At 33.2% G+C, this 15,220-nt stretch overlaps 3 protein-coding genes across 3 annotated transcripts in view; 1 reads left to right on the forward strand and 2 right to left on the reverse strand.

Moving 5' to 3' along the window:
* Nucleotides 1-2,521, reverse strand: part of LOC110419028 (Protein kinase superfamily protein) — an 8,201-nt gene extending 5,680 nt beyond the window's left edge. The window contains exons 1-2 of the mRNA XM_021431893.1: nucleotides 1,264-2,521; nucleotides 22-306 (exon numbers count right to left, since the gene is read on the reverse strand). Coding sequence (XP_021287568.1) covers nucleotides 22-306; nucleotides 1,264-1,674 — 696 coding nt within the window. The 5' untranslated portion in view covers nucleotides 1,675-2,521. The remainder of the gene's footprint in view (nucleotides 1-21; nucleotides 307-1,263) is intronic.
* A 1,716-nt stretch (nucleotides 2,522-4,237) lies between these two features.
* HSD5 (hydroxysteroid dehydrogenase 5) lies at nucleotides 4,238-7,545 on the forward strand. Its single transcript, XM_021433064.2, has 6 exons — nucleotides 4,238-4,423; nucleotides 4,721-4,913; nucleotides 5,268-5,353; nucleotides 5,525-5,656; nucleotides 6,154-6,318; nucleotides 7,234-7,545. Exons 1-6 carry the CDS (start codon nucleotides 4,238-4,240, stop codon nucleotides 7,543-7,545), a joined length of 1,074 nt encoding a protein of 357 aa, XP_021288739.2.
* A 1,139-nt stretch (nucleotides 7,546-8,684) lies between these two features.
* On the reverse strand, nucleotides 8,685-9,556 carry LOC110419561 (Integrase-type DNA-binding superfamily protein). Its single transcript, XM_021432657.2, has one exon. It carries the CDS (start codon nucleotides 9,499-9,501, stop codon nucleotides 9,040-9,042), a length of 462 nt encoding a protein of 153 aa, XP_021288332.2. The 5' UTR covers nucleotides 9,502-9,556; the 3' UTR covers nucleotides 8,685-9,039.
* Between the last annotated feature and the right edge of the window lie 5,664 nt (nucleotides 9,557-15,220).

The following is a 15,220-nucleotide window of genomic DNA, read 5'->3' on the forward strand; positions in this document are numbered from 1 at the left end:
AAAAAAAAGAGAAGCAGGTACCTGTGGTTCTGTAAACTTGATGCCAGGAGTTGCTGCAAGCCCAGCAAGGTCATGTTCCATGTATTCAAAAACAAGGTACAAGCTGCCGGACATCCTTGAAGTGACTAGACCCTCAAGCTTCATAACATTTGGATGGTCAAGCTTCCGTAAAATAATGATTTCCCTAGCCATAAAACGGACACTTTCTGCATCCATATTAACAAACCGAACCTTCTTCATGGCAACATATTTTCCAGTTTCAAGGTCACGGGCCTTATATACACTGCTATAAGTTCCTTGTCCAACCTGCACACACAACTTACTACATCAGCAAGGCCACAAAAATCATGTAAAGCCCCAGCTAGTTTAACATTTAGATGGTACAAATTTGTAGCAAACAAGAGAAGCCAAGATATGTGCTCTAACAGTTATACATGAACCTAAAAACAATTTGCAGAAACAAAGATGATTTGAACATACAAAAGCAAAACTTCTAAAAAACTGACACTATCCCATTATCAACTGGCATCAGATGCTATGCTCTACCAACAGATACTGTGATGCATCATTTGTATTCATCAGCTAATCAGCAAGAATGAAGCCCTTGTAATATGTCAATTGTTGCACTTAAAATTGGATGGACATAATAGAATTCAAAACAAAAGGAGAGAGGAATTAATTTGAAACGTATGTATATCAACGACTCTACAGATCTGTATATAGAATCATGTGAGGAAGTTTAGGAGAGCAAAGTCAGATTGATAAAGGTTTTTTTGTTCCTGATATTTAACTAACATGAATACATGCATTAAGATGCTCATCTGTAACTGATCAGTACCAAAACATGCTGACAATATGCAACTTCTTAGCATTGCACCAGAGAATTTCCCAGCCCATCACTTCAACGTATTTAGCACTTTCAAAGAGAAACAGTAATCCAATTATTCACGCCTGCAGCATACGAAAACTTTCCTGTATTCTCATCTTTCATAAATTACTCAACTAGTATTCATGAAGCTGAATATCAGGGCACATTAATGTCTCTGAGATGAATGAACATGCAAGTCATCAGAAGAATGAACATAAAAGCCTTAATATAACTATGATATTTATGTATGAAGCTGCAAAAGAACCTCAAATGCCATGAAGAAACTACAAAGCTCAAGATGGTTGATCTGATCTCACTAGATAAGAACCAAATTAAAGTCCAGAAAAAGCAAAATTGAACTGATTATAAAGAGGCATGTGATGAGGACTAATTACTTTATCTAACTTCTCAAAAGATTCTACCCGCCGAGGCAGCCATCCTTTAACTGCTTCTCCTGCAACTGAAGCTAACCATGATGGCCATCCGGCAGCAACTAGCTCCCCTTCAGCCCCACGAGGGGTGCTAACTATACGAACTATCTGTGGGAACACCCCTGCCCCCATATCCACTGACGACAATCTTTGATGACCACTTTGGGGCCTTTCGACGATAAACGTTTTGGATGCAAGACGCCTAACGGAGCCATCATTGCCACCTCTGCCAACTGAAAGCTCTTCTTTCTTTGAGGGTGCAGGAGCCACCAGTTGCACTGATGCCTTGTTGCTGTTGCTGTTGAAGTCTTTCTCGTTGTCATTTATCTCGTTAACATTCTCTTCTGAGGCTCCTTTTGAGCAAATGCAGCCCATAATCTCTCCTCAACAATCTCTTTGTTTTTGGAAATAGCTATGCTCCAAATATGTGCAAAAGACCACCATGCATTAAACAAAGGGGAAACCCTGAATAAATCCTGGGATTCCCAGCTCCACCATTCTTTTTCAAATCCCAACCTCACAAGATTGTTAATCAACCATTCTCAGTCCCACCATGCATTGATAGCCCTTTCTTGAAAATCAAATTTGTGACTTTTCTTTTCTATATGAAACACCCCCAATCCAAATTAGTACCAATCAAAATCTGAGAAATTGGAGAATGATCCGAAGGGTAAAAAATTAAAACTTGGTTACAAATATCTAATGTTGGAAGACAAATGAGAAAACGGGTGGTAGAGAGAAACTGAAGTTTCAAATGCCTGAGGAAAAGAATGAAAAGCCAGAGCAAAAATCCCAGGAATGAACACAAAAGCTATCTAAAGAAAGAAAAGGAACAAGCTGTAAGAGAAAGAAAACTTTTTCAATGCTGGAAGAGCAAAAAATGGAAGATATTTGTTTATCCTGGAACAGAATGGAGAATGAAGGACAGGGAGGACATTGTTGAAAACCCAAAGATTAAAAGAAAAAAACCAAGAAAACAGAAAGTGGGTGAGAGAGGAATAGAAAGAAATGCAGGCGGTTTTGTGAGAAGGGCTCCTACAATTGCGAGAAACCAAAGATTTTTTTGGGATATGACAGACACAGAGAGAGAGAGTCAGTAGTGCAGTTTCTTGTTTCTCTGTGGTTTCCTGTCTCAGTTTTTCACTCTCCCAAGTTTGATCATGTTTGTTTGTTACTCTCCCTAGGTGGAGGGAAAACTAACTGAAGAAAACACAAAGAAAAATCTTCGACTCAAGCGTTGAGCAAAGTCCAGACGTGCAGTGCAGTACCAAGTGGTGGTGGTGATGGTGGTGGGTCCATGTTGCGCCACCTACCAGAGGATGACACCTGAGTTTCCAGTTATGGAGACCCATATCCACTTTCTCCTCTCCCATCCTATGAATTTATAATTGCCGCCAAATTCTACTCCAATTGAAAATAGTTTGTAATGATTAGCTGCAAATATATATATATATATATAAATGAAAATATTACTTTATGTTATATTGATATATGTATTTTAATTCCGTTCGTGGAATGCAAAATAATAAAGAAATTATAATTATACTACCTATAATTTGGAGCTGATAAAGAATAATAAATAAATTTGACGCCTTCAAATCATCTCATATAAATATAAGATATTAATAATTATATGAGGAAATATAAACATAATACGATTAATTAATTATATTGTATTTATATTTATTTATATTAAAATTTTAATATATATATAAATACGTTTAATAAACGTGTATAACTTTGACTAGATTAATATATTTATTAAATGTATCAAGGTAAATTTTATATGATCCAATATAATTAACACAATTAAAATAGACACAACTTGTTTGCATGATTAATACAATAAAAAAGATTAAATTAAAATATTTATAATTAAATACAATTATATTATTCAAATTTATAATAAAAAATTATAAATATTATAATATTTATCAAATGTAATAAAATTTAATATCAATAAATTTGAACTATTATAACAATATTAGTATTTATATTAATCAAATTATAATTGTTTATAAAATGTATCTATACGACATATGAACACAATTAAATAAATAAATAAATAAAAAATTACGAGTTATATGAATACTTGATAACACTATTAACTAATTATGTCTCAGAAAAGTCTTAAACGGCTCAAGCAGATTTGATACGATTAAAATACGATTTATTCATATTTTAACCGTATTAACATAATTAATATATAAAATATAATTTACTTAAACCCAAATCTATTTAAATCCGTATTATATTCATATCTTATTGTCCTATCATATACAAAATTGCCAAGAAAGTAACTACAACCCTTACTTTGCAACTGTCTTTGAAGGATTTAAGAGATGACACCACTCTATCGCTTATATATATTACCCATTATCATATATGCTAAATGATCCTTAGAAGTGATAATCATTTGTGTAGATCATCAATAAGAACTTGCTTCAATAGTAAGAAATATCAATAAGAACTAGTATTGCAAAAAGTTGACAACTCAGAACATGTTAAACCTAGCAATCATGTTCATGTGTATGATTTTAGAGGAGTGCATTTATGGAGGTGGTTTTGTTGGATCCTTATATACGGTGCTGCCTGTTTTTTGGCAGCTTGGTCCCCTGTTTTCTGCTTCCATGGAATCCTCCAAATACCCAAAGATTCACGAGTGGGTTTTGTTACCACAAAAGAACAAAAGCAGCCTTGGTTCTGCTGAATGTAATGCAACAACAACAATCCAAAACCCCCTTCCATTTGTCTCACCAGTAGCTAGTCACCCATGTCACGTACACAACACGTGTTTTCTCTACGCTTACTGCATGTAAAAGTTGCGGTGTTCATCTTATCACTCATCATTGCTTTTCATTTCTTCTTCAGTTACCAATCTTTCTTTCCAATTAAGTCGTCTATATTCAACATTGATACTGGTGGAGTGGTGGACATGATGGATTTGATCGACTCTTTTCTGAATTTGATGGTGCCACCTGCAAGCATGGTGATTCTGGTCTTTGCATGGCCAGCCTTGTGCTTTATCCGTGCATGTGAATGGCTTTATAACACCTTGTACACAGAGAATAGTATCCAAGACAAAGTGGTTATAATCACTGGTGCTTCTTCTGGCATTGGAGAGGTAATTATATGTTAAACCTCTCCTTAATTTCTTCTTTTGGCATTGGAAGCTTGCACCAACAATTGAACCAAATGCTGGGTTGATATCAATATTAGGTGCATGTATTCCTTTGTCACCTTATCAGTCTGTAGCTAGTTCATCAACAGTGTTATAGCTGTGTATTCCTCCCCAATTTTCTGGATGCATAGTGAGTGTTTTATGCCTTAAGTTATGCCTACTTCATCCCTATCATCACCAAGACCAAAATCATGGGAGTACTGCTTAATTTGTTACAAAAATGGTGACTTCTAACTGCAGCAAATTGCATATGAATATGCGAGGAGGAGGGCGAACCTTGTGTTGGTTGCCAGGAGAGAACATCGACTTCGAGGCATCAGTGAGAAAGCAAGACATATCGGTGCAAAGAATGTCATCATAATTGCTGCAGACGTTGTGAAGGAAGATGATTGTAGGAGATTTGTTAAGGAAACCATAAACTTCTATGGCCGTGGTAAGTCCCATTTTCTATTGAGTTTGATGACTGGCTAAAGGCAATTAATTTCACCATTTGTGTGAAGGAATGTTCATTTGTTCTACCAAATTCATGTCCTCCTTAAATTTAGTGAATAATTGCTGCCAAGTTCTATACTCAATACTCTTATTTTGCACCTATATGTCTGTGCATTATGTGTACATGTTGCATAAAAGCCTATCTTTCCCCTTTTCAAAAGGACCTTTGGTTTTGTGATCTAAATCAGGATTTACAGAACACATGTAACAGTAACTTAAGATTCTTTATGTTCAAAGTGATGCTATTAAGAAGTTTCCTTCTCTTTTACTTCTGACTTCTTATCCAATCTCACAGTGGATCATCTGGTGAATGCTGTGAGTTTGGGACATACATTCTACTTTGAGGAAGTTACAGACACCTCAGTGTTTCCCCATCTGTTGGTAAGGTTCATAGGTCACATGAGTATAATCTTGAGGAGGTGGTTTTTTCTTTTTTTTTTTTTTTTTGCCATGGTTTTGAGTTCCTTTCTGATCTACTATTACAGATTTTGCAGTCTTGTTAAATTTCTTAGCAGTAATACAATACCTTAGTATCGATCTACTAACTCTCAGGACATAAACTTCTGGGGTAATGTTTATCCAACATTTGTTGCTCTTCCGCACCTACATCAAAGCAACGGCCGAATCATCGTGAATGCATCAGTTGAGAACTGGTTACCATTGCCAAGAATGAGTTTGTATGCTGTGAGTATATGTAGATTTAGCTCTGCATTATTATTGTTTTAGCTTGTGGACAAGTTGATTCTGTTTCCTGTAGCATTCAGATGCAAATTTCAAATTCTAATAATTTTGTTAGGATAAGATGCAAGATACCAAACTCATATTGACCCATAGTTCTCGGAAGATTCATAAAACTTGGAATCAAAACTTCCATAGCTATGGTCTTTGGTATACAGACTGCTATAGCTGACAATGCAATGGACAGATACATTTGCACGAACATTTCATTGGATGCCAATGCCATTTCAATTCTCATGAACTATTTAAGTTTTATGCAGGAAGACAAATCAAGTAATCGATGCATTCGTTCAACTCTAATTCATTCATGGTTTTCCTCATGCTCTGCCTTTTTTCCTTAATTCTTACATGAATAATTGTTTTCTTAGTATATAAAAACAATGAAGTAGACTATTTGTGTGCTTTTATGTACCACTCCAACCCTTTCCTTTCAACTGTGCTAGGCTGCGAAAGCTGCACTCGTAAATTTCTACGAGACTCTCAGGTTAGAAGTAACTAACGAGGTTGGAATAACAATCGCAACACATGGTTGGATCGGAGGTGAAATGACAGGAGGAAAGCTTATGCTAGAAGAGGGAGCAGAGATGCAGTGGAAAGAAGGACGAGAAGTAAGTCTCGAATAGCTGCAATATCTCTTAACAAACTGTTCATTTTCGAGATTGAATTATTCCTCAATAAACATACACGGTCTCTTGCACATCGACTTTAGTATTTCGGAAGTTCATATAAATTGTAACATACTTATAGATACCAAAGTTTCCTGCTCGATTGTTCGGATTGAACTCATACCGAAACAAAAGTTAAAAGGAAATAAACCTATATCATTATGTCCAGACCTCGATGAAGATTCTGAAATCTGTGTCTCCCCAACTATGGAAGTAAGAATAACAAACATATTTTTTTTTATAATTCTTTACACCTAAAGTCATAGCTGATTGTTGACACATAACTCAAGACCGAACTGTGATGACGAATTCATTGTGTCGAAGGCAATGTTCAAATAGATATCAGCAATGTAGAATTTAGTGAAAATAGAGTGGGAATCGAAGCATTGCTCGGTTTGAAAAGGAGAGGGAGAAAAAGAAACGTGGGGGTCGTAGTAGAGTGTAAGTTAGGGAAGGAGAAAGAGAAAGAGTAGTTGAACCCGTGAAAATCTTGTGGCTGTGGAGAAATTTAAGCCCAATTGACCAGGTGTTTCTCCAAGACTAGTATATTAACCATAAGAGTCTTCTCAGTATTAAATTAGCTGCCATACTTGAATCCACTGTCCTGAGTGCTGAACACGTTCTGAATAAAGTAGTCTGGAAGAAAACTTGTATTATCAGGTTATCTGTTCCATTATTTCAGAACTTAAAATTCAAAACAACCAAATGATAAACATGAAGCCAATCATCTTCGAGTAGTTGATGCCTAACTACAGTTCCAACAACAATCTATCAGAATGATATATCTGCTCTGACTTGTGAGTGTAGGTGTAGGACATTGTTACAAATTGGGCAGTGATCTAAATAACTTTGTTACAGCTAGCAGTTAGTGGTGGGGCAGTGGAAGAGTTTGCCAGGCTGATCGTATCAGGGGCTTGCCGGGGGAATGCTTATGTGAAGTACCCCAGTTGGCATGACACTTTCCTCCTCTATAGGACTTTTGCACCCAATGTACTTAACTGGATTCTTCGACTTCTCCTCTCAGTTCATGGTACGAGGAGAACTTCCATGATGGGCGTTGGGAGACAGCTACCGAAAGGCGCTGCCAGATACGTATCGGAGAGTACCTTTCCTATGAAGCTTCCTACTGGTCCCATAACTTTCTCCCAGCTGCAGCAGAAGATGGAGTAGCTGTATGCAAAGCTTGCATCTTTTAGAACTATCTTGCCTTTTTGTTTGTACGGATAATTTGTTCATTACTTTTGGATTTCCAATCATTGGCACATGTTTGATAAGAATAAGTGTTCTGTTCAGGAACTTGGCCAATAATCAAGCAGAATAATGTATACTAATTAGAACCCTTAAGCCCCCTTCAGAATAGATAATAGATTCCTTATCCTCATTCAATTCAAATTAAGTATAACTTCAATACATAAAGCAGCAATGTTTGTATATGTGAAGCCACTTTCAGATGGGAAGCTTCTCCCTGTACCCATGCATATATAACCTCTACTTGGTCACAGGAACACCAAGTTGTAGCAACCCCGATTAAACCCTTCTTTCTTCTAGAAATTCGTTCTTGCCTTGTTTTGTTGTCTACTTGTCCATAGATATGGATTACTTTTGACTTTCAACCTTCTGGGACATTGAATGGGGAAACGTAAGTGAGGCTCCTGATTTGCAACTTGTTCAGTAAGGAAATATAAACTTTGGGCTTGGCCTATTTTCTCCAGAAAGTGCCATGCTCGTGAGCTTGGTTGACCTCAATGATCTGTTCTCTACTTGCTCCTTTTTAAATGAAATCCACTTTGGGTTTGTTTCAAGGTTATATTAAATCTATGAAGATATAAAAGAAATTAGATATAATATTTAAAATATTCTTCAACCATTTAAAAAAAATTCAAAACTAATTCTTTTATTACTTAGATCAAATTCTTATAGTGTTACTTTAAACACATAAATTTTTATAATTAATTATTAATTAATAATTATTTATTAAAATATTATTTATTATTTTATATCATATGAGGTTAATAAGATATAATGATGTGGTATACTATTGTAATATGATGATATAATTATATTTTACTTTTTATATCAATTGTCATATTAATAATATATAAATATAAAATAATAAAAAATTCTTTTATTAATGATAATTAAATAACTATTAGTCATAATAATAAAAAAATAAAAATTTATTTATTTTTATATAATTTTAAAAATCTGATTAAATATAATAAAAAAATAATAATTTATATAAATTTTTTAAGTAGTTTAAAACTTCTAACCGGATACTAATAAAGGCGTCAATACCAAAAAGTCTGGTTGACTACGTGCCTACTGGTATTCACCTTGGGGAAAAAGCAGGTCGGCCGAAAGGGTGCTGCTTAAATTACCAGGTCCATTAGGATCCAGTCAAACGTTTCAGAGTCAATGATGAATTGAGGTTTCATATTGTTTAATGAACGGTACAGCTCCCAGTCACCCACCCCACTCACAGGTGGGGCTTGTCTCTCATGTTCCAAATACAGTAGAAAACTTGTCTAAAACTAAATGAAGTGGCCGCAAATCGGCAGTTCTTAATTGTGTTACGCATTCTAAGTTTCTAAATATGTGTCTACAATTGTCTGCATGATTGCATCATTCATGGAAGCAGCATGCATGTTTCTGATCATGCCTTGTCTAGAGATAATCTTCAACGGAAATGCTCAAGGCCTCCCCTTCTTTTCCCACACTTCCTTCCCACGATCCACTGCTATCGTTTTCCCACGACTCAGTCTCCATCCCCACGATCACACCACTGTTTTCACTTGCCTTGGTTTCATTGCTGATCACGATCATCTGCGCATCCACCGCCATGCCGGCATCCGATGCAGCTTTCTGTACAGACTTGGGAGACATGTTAACATTGAGGTTCGGAGGTAACATGGAAGGAAAGTTGAGACCATTCAACGAAGAGGGTCGACGCAGACAATAGTGAGCAATGTCATGTGCAATGGCAGCGCCCTCCGGGGTTGAATAAGAGCCTAACCAGAGGCGTTCCTGGGTGCCTGGAACTCGGATTTCGGACACCCATTTCCCCCATCTTCGACAACGCACGCCCTTGTATTTCCTGATGCTTTCTTCTACTGCACCAGCACTCATTGTTTTTTCCAAAGCACACGAAACACAAGACAGAGAAGAAGCAAGAGAACAAAATGTGTAGCCAAGGTTAAAGAAAGGCGATGGAAAGTGGAGGCTATATAAGTTGAAGAAACAAAAAGTCAGAGGCAAAAAGGTTCAACTATTCAGTGAGATGGGAGTCAAAGATTAAACAAGGTCAAAGAAGAGTGGTCGGTGGGGTGCCTTGGTGTTGGCCAGAAGCAAGTTGGGCTGGAAATTTGCAAAACTGGGCAAACCCATAGGAGAAAGTCGTGAGGCTTGTGTTGCCTTTGGTGGTCGTCTTCCATCCGTATGGACGTGTCCAGGAGAGGATAGCCCTTTTTAGGGGAGTTTGCATAATACATGACGCCATCATTTCAATTCCGTATGGCAATTGTCTAATCACAATAAACAAATCATATATATGTGTCGTACTACTCCGGACACCTAACTCCTAACCCCCAACTCCCATGCAATATAAAACCTGTCATTTTTCTGGACCCTGGTGGAACGCAGCCCTGCCCCTCTCTTCATCGTCCTCCACCGCTTCATTGAACAAACAGTAGTGGTGCAACACAGTATAACTCAAGAAACAGAAACTCCTTCATTGTTTGACCTGCCTAATATAAACAGAGAGCAGCCAGTATGGTTGAAATGGGATCAGACAAAACAAAAGGTGAAGACTCAATCAATCAATGTTCCCTGCGCAAGCAGAAATTCTTTCAAGGAACATGACAGGTTCATCCCACCAAAGCCAGAAATGCATCCTTCCCATGACATTTGAAACTTACGATAAATAATTAGATACATTTCACTTGCATTTTTCGAGATTTTAATTCTTTTCATGTGATATTTCATAATTTTTTTAAATTAATATAATATTTTAATAAAAAAATTAATAGTTTAATCTCTTATTAGAAGAGAAGTTCTCCACAAGAATTTGATTGAGAAAAAAAAACACTTGAAAAAAGAATCATAAATAGGAGTATCAACAGGTAGAGTATATGTTAATTTTTTTAATTATTTTAACTTGAACTCTATTATTTAATAGGATGCACAAACCCAATAAATACCTAGTTAAAATTTTCAATTGTTACCCACCCATATCCTAACATCTTAAACACTCCCCATTAAATACTTATATTTGTTAAATATCTTATTAAAATAAATTTAAAATTATTTTCAATTATATTATTTATGAAAATTAAATTAATATATGAAAGCTAGTTCATAAAAAGAATAAATTAAAGTTTAAAATTTTATTTATTACAATTAATGAATTTTAGTAAATATCACACTAATTATAAAAAATTTATAAACAAAAAATAACATGTATAAAATTAAATTTAATATTCAAATTTTTATTTATAATTGGATTCAAGTAATGGGTATCCTAAGACCACTACCATAACCCTACGCGAATCCGTTATAAAATACTTTAATCCTATTTAATCAGATTAAATAATTTAAAATAACTGATCATAAGATATCTACTAACATTCCTAAAAGCAGAAAATCATATTCGTTCTCATTTGTACAAATACAAGAGCACATCAACTTTGAAATTAACTTTTGCACAAAAAGAGAAGTTGAAAATTGCTAGTCGTATTTTGTAGTAGTTTTTGCTTCTCCAATGGTTTGACGTAGTAGAATCAAAGCTTCATGTCAAAGGCCAAGCTTGGTTCAACACGTAAGCAAATCTTTCTTTACCCAAAATGTCTTTTCCTTTTTTTTTCCAAGTCAGCAAAATAAATGAGATATTTCTTAAAATTAACAAAGACGATTATTTAAGGAATCAATTGCAAAATTACGAGAAAAATCAGAAATTGCAGTTTAAATTTGATAAAAAGATGGTATTTGTTTGGTATCATGAGTTCACGTTTTTCACTCAAAACATATATTTGTTAGATAGAAAAAGACTCATATTTATATATTTACTAATGTGATTGCACAATACCCTTGTTACAATGGCGTTTTAGAGAAAGATCCTTACATTGGTTAGGGTCTACCTCGAATGACATTTGTATCTCTAATGTGATTGTATGATGCTTCCGTTGTAATGGCTCTTTATCCATAAAAGAGAGGGATCCTTGTATCGTTGATGTGATTATGCAATGCTTGATTGTAATGGCTGTTTACTTATAAAAAAAGAGAGATCCTTGCACTAATTCGAGTCTATCTTGGACAACCCTTGTGTTTCTCATGTGATTGTGTAATGCCCTCGTTACAATGGCTTTTTACCCGTAAAAGAGAGAGATTTTTGTATTTCTGATGTGATTGTGCAATGCACTCATTGCAATGGCTCTTTACCCATAAATGTTCTATCTCGGACAGTCCTTGTATCTTTGATGTGATTGTGCAATGTCCTTTTTGTAATAGCTCTTTAACCATAAAGAGTTTATCTTGGACGATCTTTTGAGTCTACTTTAATATCATTTGTTAGAGATCCACGTTTTTAACTTATAAAACACATGTTAGATTAATAAGCTTAATATAGATAAAACTAAGAGGGGGTGAATTGGATTATTTTGAAATTTTGAAGAACCTTTTTGAATTTTTAATGATGTAAAATCTCCTTTTCAACTCAAATACTCAATTTTAAGATAGACAAAATAATCAACTTCTTAATTAATGAGAGAAGTTTAAATTCCAAGTAAAAGTAAAAGTTGAAAAATTGACACAAGTATTTTATAGAGGTTCGGCCTTCTTGCCTATATCCTCTTCCTTAAATACACTAAGAAGTTTGAAATTCACTATTTGATCAAAGTTCAATATAATACCTTTTGTGGATCAAGTATAACCTTTCAATACAATGTCCTTTTATGGTTAAAGCACAACCACTTTATCTTTTTTATTGGTTAAGGTATAACCACTTAAGAAAATGCAGCAAGAGGAATAAAATTGCGGTTAATATGCCTCTTAAAGGCTAAATAAAGAAGTCAGTACAATGTTTAATGAATTGGTGAGAGCTTAATAAATGTTAAACTATAAGACTTTGAGGATTCGAGAAGAGTACAATAGGCTTTGAATGAGTTTTTGCTGATTCTTCTCTCTTAAGATGTGTTTTGAAGCCTTTTAACTTTAATTAATGTTGAGGAAGCTTGTTTTTATAGTTGTTGAAGCTTCAAAGGCAATTGGGAGAGCATTTAATGTGAAAATAGCCGTTCTTCTTTTCATTTAAAGCTTCAATGGTCATATTGTATGGATACATATGTGAGCGTATCGATTTTTTTTTTTTATTTTTAAAATCTCATTAAGATGTATCGATATATTTGTATACATATCAATATATTTAAATTTACTTGGAAGGGTTTTGACTTTCTACTTAAAATGTATCGATACATTTATTTATGTATCAATATTTTTGAGGTAATGGACATTCTGTTACATTTCTATTGATACATTGGTTAGTGTATTGATATTGAGTTTGACTTTTTAAGTTTTGACTTTTTTTAAGAACATGTACCGATAGATTTTGAAATCTATCGATAGTTATCAAATGTATCAATATATAAAGAACATGTATCAATAGATTTGGACTAGAATTGTGTTTTTCAAAACCTTTTTCATTGTTTTTCTTTTTCAAACTCATTTGACATCATTGGAGATTTGAAACTTAGTTGAATTTTGGTCTTTTTCTTTTTTATCATTTCAAAATATAAAATTGATTTGAATACTATTGAACTAACTACACATCTATTAGATGAATGAAGATCCATGTTTATATATCCAAGATACTTCTCATTTCTTGATGATGTAGGATCCGTAATATTTAGACTAGATAGACATGACATGAGACAAATTGGAGGAGTTAAAACAAAAGTTGAAAAGTATTTAGAAAGAAAATCCAGAGATATTGAGTTGGAATGGAAGTATGAAAACACAATGGAATTGAGGAAAAAAAGACGAAGGGATTTTCCTTCAACTTGGAGTAAGACTAAGAAAAGATCCTTTCTTGTCCTAATTACTAAATTTTGACAAATAAGGTCCTAATTTTTTAGATGTGTACACACACATACACACACACACACACATATATATATATATATATATATATATATATAATTATTCTATATGAAACATGAATGTACTTGTTAAGACTTGTATAAAATTTTAAGTTATCAATATTAATAATTTGAATTTAAATTTTTAAAAATCACGTAATTTAATTTTAAAAAGTTACTAAACTAGTATTATTTAGTTATGAATTGTTATAATTAGTATATAAATATAAATATACGAAGAAATAAAAAAAAATTGTTTTTATTTAAAAGTATGAAGAAGGAGTCAAGAGGAGTTAGGTTGAGTAGACTAATTCAGGATGTGTGAAAACATTGAAGGCAGCAAAAAGTGTGGCTTTGTTTTTTTTGTCCTTTTGGTGTGTGAATAGCCTCCCCACTGCACTCTTTCTCCAATAATTGAAGTCAAGCTCTTCGTTTTTAGTCCTAAAACCCCCCCACCAAAATTAATAAGATTTAGGCCATTAAATTGTCCAACATTATAGTTTTTCAGCATATAATATCATAAAGAAAATATAAAATAATACAAGATGCTTATATATATATATATATATATATATATATAGTAATTAAAAGACAGATGTAAATTCGGATTTAATTCGTTTAATTTTATTTATTTAAATTAAATTTATTATTAAATTATTAAAAATATTTTTATTAACATAATAATATTTTGAATTGGCTTCAAGTAAAAAAATTATATCCAAAGTTTGGCCCAAATTGGGGTCATTTTTGACATGGTTTCTTATTTTGGAAGGATTTTATGGGAGGGAAAAAGGAAAGAGAGGGTGAGAGACAGAAGGGAGAAAAGAAAAGAAAGAAGACAATTAATTTTAATAGGCTATGAACTTTTGGACTTTCGAAAATTAAAAGAAGAAAAGAAGAGATAATTTTGGGTTTAAAAATAGTCTAGGACTTGGGAGTTTATTTTGCAAAAAAAAACAAAAAAAAACCTTTGATTTTACTTACTTTTTTATTTAAATAAATAAAATTTAAATATATAGACCGAGTCTAATTCAAACTCAAGCTTAAGTTTTAGAAGTCCCAACAAGTTCAAGTCTAAATTTTAGAGGTTCTAACGAGATTGGTCCGACTTGTCTTATGAACACCTCTACTTGATTATATCAATAATAATAAATTTATTGTTATTGTTGTCATAAATTATCATATTGAAAAACATTAATTGATTCTTTCCATATACGTTATTTTTTCTTTCAATTAATGATAACAATTCTAAAACGTAACCAAAGTTGAAATATGATAATTGATCAACATTTTTACGTAGTAGAATTAGCATCTCATTAGCAAAATTTTCAATCATTAATTATAAAAGTCTATTTGATTCAAAATAGAAGTATAAAAACTTAATTGAACACAATAAAAAACTAAAAAATTATTTGAATATTTTTGAATAATTCAAAAGTTTTTTAAAATATTGTGTCAAAATATTTTGTAATTTTATGAGACCAAATTAACAACTTAATCTCTTATGAGAACAAAATTTACTCACAAAGTGATAATTAAATATAATATACATATATATATATATATATTTATAAAGTGCTAATTAAGAAAATATTGCAAAATACCATTCGAAACAAATGAAATCACCAAAAGTATAAGTTAAATTTATTGTTAAAAAAGCATAATTTTAGGATAATTTAAAATGAAAAAAAGTGAACATTGAATTTTAAACTTGATAA

Source organism: Theobroma umbraticum, unplaced genomic scaffold, assembly GCF_002168275.2.
Source record: "Theobroma umbraticum cultivar Fairchild unplaced genomic scaffold, ASM216827v3 scaffold_67.0, whole genome shotgun sequence".
In the NCBI taxonomy this organism is placed as follows: domain Eukaryota; kingdom Viridiplantae; phylum Streptophyta; class Magnoliopsida; order Malvales; family Malvaceae; genus Theobroma; species Theobroma umbraticum.

Excerpts from the sequence above, each read along its gene's own strand:
- HSD5 (XM_021433064.2), top strand. The coding sequence starts at position 4,238 with ATGGATTTGATCGACTCTTTTCTGAATTTGATGGTGCCACCTGCAAGC. Across the intron at positions 4,424-4,720 it reads CTTCTTCTGGCATTGGAGAG|CAAATTGCATATGAATATGC; the intron begins GTAATTATATGT and ends TTCTAACTGCAG. Across the intron at positions 4,914-5,267 it reads CATAAACTTCTATGGCCGTG|TGGATCATCTGGTGAATGCT; the intron begins GTAAGTCCCATT and ends CCAATCTCACAG.
- LOC110419561 (XM_021432657.2), bottom strand. The coding sequence starts at position 9,501 with ATGAGTGCTGGTGCAGTAGAAGAAAGCATCAGGAAATACAAGGGCGTG.